The sequence below is a fragment of the Sinocyclocheilus rhinocerous genome, unplaced genomic scaffold (assembly GCF_001515625.1).
Source record: "Sinocyclocheilus rhinocerous isolate Xijiao unplaced genomic scaffold, SAMN03320098_v1.1 scaffold779, whole genome shotgun sequence".
Classification (NCBI taxonomy): Eukaryota; Metazoa; Chordata; class Actinopteri; order Cypriniformes; family Cyprinidae; genus Sinocyclocheilus; species Sinocyclocheilus rhinocerous.
In genome coordinates this window covers 124,692-131,016 of record NW_015652150.1, presented here as the reverse complement: position 1 = coordinate 131,016, position 6,325 = coordinate 124,692, and the positions used below count along the sequence as shown (strand labels likewise).

Sequence of the window (6,325 nt, the reverse complement as noted above, 5' to 3'; positions counted from 1 at the left end):
TAAGATGAAACCCTTCTCCCTCCATGTATCAGCGACACAACTTGGGCTGAGACAAGGAAGAGAAGAAGCAGGCAGTAAATCCATTGGAGTTCACTGATAGCAGTGTTTGCACAGCCACCGCCGCCTCCTTTGATCAAATCGCCGGGGGAGTGGGGGTCGTGTGTCGCTGCCAAAGGTCAGCTATATATTATGCTCCTAAAAGTGATTACTGAAATTCTTAACTGAAACCATTCTGCTGCCAGGGTGTGCCAGAAGCCCCTGCAGCGGTGTCTGGCCCACTCGGGGGGCCTCTCTGCAGCCCCGTCCGCCAGAGAAATGATCTCTGCTTGTGTTTCCTATCATAAGAGGAGAGCCCAAGAGAGCCCCACATGGAAATGCGCTATCCAATTGCAGCGGTGGTGGGTAAAAACCCGCAGTTGAGGCTTTAGAGTCAGGAAATATATAAATGTGTAGCACGCTTCAAAGAGGGGAACGGCAAATTAAGCCTAGACAATAAGTGGCCTTGCGTTCAAAACAGTATAAACAGTGTCTGCTTTGTGTTTACTGACCTCTTTCTCTCTTTCGCGGCATTGGACACAGCAAGAAACCAGCTGATCCCTGCTACGCTGTAGGTATTGCTCACTGAAATGTTTTAGATGTGAGGAAATGACAGCTCAATTAGATTGTTTAGGCATTCCCTGCCACCTGTTAAAGTCAAGTCAAGTCAAGTCACCTTTATTTATATAGCACTACTTGTTTCAATGCAGCTTCGCAGCAATAAACAGGAAACAGAATCAATGATGCAAACTTAATCAAATATGAGACAAATTCTGTAAAGCAGCTCTAAAAAGACAATAGTCATTATTCAGCTCAAGTCAGTTCAGTGCACTTGATTAAAGGAATAGTTCACACAAAACTGAAAATTTGCTGAAAATGTACTTACCCTCCGGTCATCCAAGATGTAGTTAGTCTCTTCATTAGAAAAAAGCTGAGAGAAATTTTGCATTACATCACTTGTTCATCAATGGATCGTCTGCAGTGAATGGGTGCCATCAGAATGAGCAGCTAATAAAAACATCACAATAATCCACAAGTAATCCAAACAACATCAGTCTATCAATTAACTTTAAACTAAAATACAACTCCTCTATCCATAATATTGCTTTCCCCAGTGAAACAGTTGTCTTGTCCGAATCAGGAGTGAAATATGCACAGATCAAGTACCATTTCTAAGTGAAAACAGTCCAAGTTCTAAACAAATATGTTGGTGGATTTTGATGTGAGAGTACAACTGAGGATGTTTTCCCAGGAGTAAGCGTTATTATGGGGTTGTGGACTGGTATTTTGGCCAGGAGAAAGGTTTAAAGTTGAAATGCCTTAATGGTGGATTTGTTTCTTGCAAACACACAGCTTTTTACTTCACAAGACATTAACTGATGGACTGGAGTCGTATGGATTACTTGTCGATTATTGTGATGTTTTGATGCTGTTTGAACTCTCATTCTGACGGCACCCATTGACTGCAGAGGATCCATTGGTGAACAAGTAAAGTTACATTTCTCCAAATCTGTTCCAATGAAGAAACAAACCCATCTACATCTTGGAAGACCTGAGTTTGAGTAAATTTTCAGCTAATTTTCTTTTTTTGTTCTTTTAACTAAAGGCATAGCTCATCCAAAAATGAACTTTCTGTTATCATTTACCCTTATGTCATTTAAAAAAATATGACTTATCTTCATTTTTTTACAGAAGAGTGTTTCAATAGTTTTTGTCCATGCAATGAAAGTGAATGGGGTCAAAATCAAACCAGACACATCTGTTCCACAGAAAAAAAGAAAACTATTAAGATTTGGAACGACATGTGGGTGAGTGAATGATGACAAAAATGTCATTTTAAGGTAATCGTATTGTCCACGCAGCACCTGTAAGGATGTGGAAAATCCTTTTCAGAAGAACTGTTAGCAACAAGAAGACCCACACTCTGGACAGACTTCTACCTCAGATCATTAAATAATTGAGATATTGTTAGTTTTTAATTCATATTTTGAATTACTTTCATTTTAATTCTACTTAAAGTTTTAGTAATTTTGTGGGGTTTTGTCTTAAAAAACTTTTTTTAAAAACTTATTTTTGAAAAATGAAAAATGTTGCAGTAGTAACTGGCTTAATTTATTTTTTATACTTTATTTCAGTTAACGTTTATTTTAAGTAACAAAAATGTTTTTATTATTATTATTATTATTGTTTTAGTTTAACCTGCTGAGATTCACCTTCATATATTTCAATTACAGCAGATTCTGATTGTAATATGTGCAAATAAATCTGCACTTCCACAACATTCCTTCCATAGCTGCCGTGGATTTAAAATGTTGCCGTCGTGGGATAAACAAGAGAAATGTGAAGTCATACTCAATGAAACTTCATACACATTCGCTGATCATTACCTAAGATTGCCTTGTGTTAACTTTGGCAGACCTTGCCTTGGCTCTTAAATTAAAGGGGATGATGTATTTCCTCTTATTTGTCATTTGCAATGGACTACTGAGAGAAGAAATAAGAGAGAGAGAGAGAGAGAGAGAGAGAGAGAGAGAATGATGCCTGCTTGACCGGCAGGCACATGCCAGAAATAACAGAGTGGACCTTGCTCTAGAGTCTCATTAGCTGGTGGAAAACAGTTCCCTGGAGGCACAACAGGGTGTAAATACGTTTAAATCTTCTCAGTCCTGAGGCAGAACTCTGCCAATTTTTCCCTATTTATGCTCAGAGTGAGTGAGATGCACACCCATGCAGATGTAGACTTGAACTGTAAGCTCCATAAGAGCTGAAGCCGTGTTCAGTCTCATAAATTTAGGCAAAAGAATTCAGCCTATTTTAGCGTACACCCTGGGAAAGCTGAAAAAGCTGAACTGTAGAAATCTGATACATATATGTCTGTTCTTGGTTTTATGACAAAACTAAAATTGTTACAAATTAGCTCTAGGTTTGAAATTTTCTTTTGTGGTTAGTGTGCTCTGTGAAATGTCAAAATCAGGGTTATACAATTTGTCATTTTAAATTTCTGACAAAAATGAAAACATTATGAGATTTCCAGACTGTGTTCCGCTCAGCAAATATCAAGTGGTTTCAGTTTTATACATGCCAATATAACATACTTTTTTTTGTTTGTTTGTTTGTTTTTAGGAGATTTTCCAAAGTAGAATGCACACCGTTTGAATGTCAAACTGATACTTGAACATAATTTGATCAAAATATCAGAATTAGAATACAATATTGGAATACTCTAAATATAAATTATGATAAAGAGTTTGGCTTTAACAGACCAGTACAACTGGGAGGACTTGGTTTTGATATTAACTAGACAAAATTATGTTTTTATCTGTGCCGAGTTGATGCTTAAAACAGGAACTGAAATAATTAAATTTACATTTATTCATTTTGCAGATGCTTTTATCCAAAGTGATTTACAGTTGAGGAATGAAACAACCGATATATATACAGACTGGCATTAAAGGATTTAGAATTTTGTTTTGAATAAGTTGGAATCAGTATTATGTTTGGTTTGTTGGTAGTTTTATGATTTAAAAAAAAAGTTCTTCACAACTAAGTAAAAAATGATTTTTAAGAGCTTTTCACTGAAATGTTTTTCTATGGCATCATTGTGAAAAGCTCCCTTTTCCCCAGGAAAATTCATAGAAATTAGAGATTTATCATTAGGTATCTAGCCTTACCCAGCAGAGGGCAGTGGTGTGTTGGTGAAAGCACTGAAGAATGAGGGTTTCTGTATTCTGTACTAGACTGACATTTGGAAAAAACACTTAATAAATTAATTCAATACAGAGATATAAATTAAATACTTAAATGATTCAAGCGGTCCAAAATATGTACAAACATGATCAACCTTTATTGACAGTAACAAAAATACACAATGAAGAGTGAAATCACACCACGAAACAGTTCAACTTACAGCATTCTGGCATTGCTATTGGCATAATGTCAATACAAAAATGACAGATACTCTCAAAATATTCTCAGATATGCTGAGCATCATGTCGACTGCTGGGCGAGAAAGGCTCTTATTCTCTGCAGCAGCTCCTTCTTTACACTGTCAGGCACCAGGGCTGAGGAACACAAAAGAGTTATTAATGATGATGATCATGCTTTTTCTGTGTTGCATTGATGTTGATCACTCACAAATAAATGCATATAAAAAAAATTCTTGTTAACACCCAAATGGTTTCAATATAAAAATCATAAGGGATTTACGATTAAGAACCACCTACCTCTTCCTTTGGGAGTAACTCCAGCGACCAAGTCTTCGACAGTAACATTCTCTAAACCTTTCTCCTTGATCACCTCTGCAAAAAAAACAATGATACTTCTTCACAAATCAACCAGTGAAGTGTATGCAGTGCTTTGAGATAGATCGGACCAGTGTTTTTACCTTTGCAGAGAGCTTTGAGCTGATCTCTCCAGCCACACTCGATGAGCTTGGCTCGAAGCAACTCCTTTAACCTGAAAAAAAAAAAAGCAAAGACAATGTTTCATAAATGAAATGTAGCATGCACTCATGGGATGCGTCTAAAAACGTAGCGAATACCCTATATAGACAGCATTTTTGAACAGTGTGGATGTGCTAGATTTTTTTTTCTACAGGATTCACACACAATTCATTTTCATGACTTGAATCATTTGTGACTACTCTCAAACACATTTGTAGCCAATCAAATACTTCAGAGCTCAGCGTACTTCTAAAAATGACTAAAACATTTCTCAAATGTCTTAAGATTTCATACATTCCAGAAATATGCCTCAAGGAAGGCAAATCACTAGGGTTTGGGACTATGATTCTCAAAAACGTCGCATAAGCAGGGAACTTTCTAGGTTTTGAGACACAGTTCATGGATCATGATTATAGACACTTACCTCTCCCTCTCACCCATCTCAATTAACTTCTGGTTAATGGCAGCCCTCATTTGTGTTTCTTTACTCATATTAATCTGAAACAAGAATCGAAAACGATTAAACGCGACGTAATTTCGAGCTCGTAGTGCCAGTGCCACAGACGAACGGTGTGCCAGCTCACAAAACACAATATTCACTCCTCGTTTTTAAAATTGAACATGAACAAACAAGACCGACAACCGGCTGGACTTTGTGGAAAATTCATTTTTTACAATTCTCATTTTGGTGCTAACGAGCACAGGTAATTATTTTTATGGCCCATGCAAGTACCGCCATATCAAGTTAACGTTGTTGCAATTATCATTTAATATTATGTGATTTTGTAATAAACATACCAAATACTGATGAAAATACGCATAATGTTCTAATCGGCGTGTATGTGGACCTCTTTGCTGTTGTTTGTAGCCGGCCGTTCCGCACACCGTTACCTTCCCCACAGAAACACGCTCACTGGCGGAAAGTTCCTTCCAACTTAATGGTTCCTACGCAATTACGTTAAATGGCATTCTTGGCTTGCTTGATGTACAATAAAGCAAAGAAGACGCGGGTCTTAATATGATTTTTCTACTACTCTTATATATTTTAATAGTCGTTGAAAAAGTGTGCTTGTGGTTAAAAATACGCAATAGTTATCCAAATATATGTAGAGAAAGACCGAAACTGTCCTTACGAAAATATACCATGTTTTCACTAGACTGCATTTTGAAAGACATGCTGTAGATTCGTACTATTCAATTAATCTAATAAGGGGAAATCTATGCATCGATTAATTTTCATTACATTAATCTTACAATGCACTTGGAGCAATGGTTTTAGGCCTGCTGTGGTAACAGTAGCCTACAACAAATACCACAGTTATTACGCAAGAACTTAAGGTAAACTTTTCTGAAGGCTAGCAAATGCTTACTATATTTTTATACAATATTACATTTATTGATACGAAATTAATATTTACGTTTTTCTCCATATTTATGAAGGTATCCTGCACCACAAGATGGCGATGTGTCATAGAGAATGCAACACAAAATTCACAAGCTTCTGCTTTTCATTCCAGGTAAAGATTATTTGAAAATAAAAATGTACAAGAACACCATGTGATGTCAGTCAAATGTGTTATGTGGCTCTTTTGAAAAAGAAAATATTATGCTTTGCTCATAAATTATGCACTAAGTACATTTTATGTACACTTGGCACTGAGATAAATGTTAATTAGGTGAGACTAAGTATGATTTAGCACACACATTTTCAAAGCTTTCCAGTAACCTAAAGAGAAAGTTAACCTAAAAATGAAAAAGGTGTAATCTTTTTATTTTATTCACATCATTCATATGACAAAAGACAAAACCAGAAACACTTAGTGGTTGGTTATTTTATTCCTTTAAAC

At 36.3% G+C, this 6,325-nt stretch overlaps 1 protein-coding gene across 1 annotated transcript; it reads right to left on the bottom strand.

The window, feature by feature from the left end:
* Positions 1-3,871: 3,871 nt before the first annotated feature.
* Positions 3,872-5,461, bottom strand: LOC107713803 (transcription and mRNA export factor ENY2-like). The gene is made up of 5 exons (XM_016519417.1): positions 5,277-5,461; positions 4,903-4,976; positions 4,421-4,491; positions 4,260-4,334; positions 3,872-4,097 (listed from the first exon to the last, which is right to left on the bottom strand). Exons 2-5 carry the CDS (start codon positions 4,968-4,970, stop codon positions 4,024-4,026), a joined length of 288 nt encoding a protein of 95 aa, XP_016374903.1. The 5' UTR covers positions 4,971-4,976; positions 5,277-5,461; the 3' UTR covers positions 3,872-4,023.
* Between the last annotated feature and the right edge of the window lie 864 nt (positions 5,462-6,325).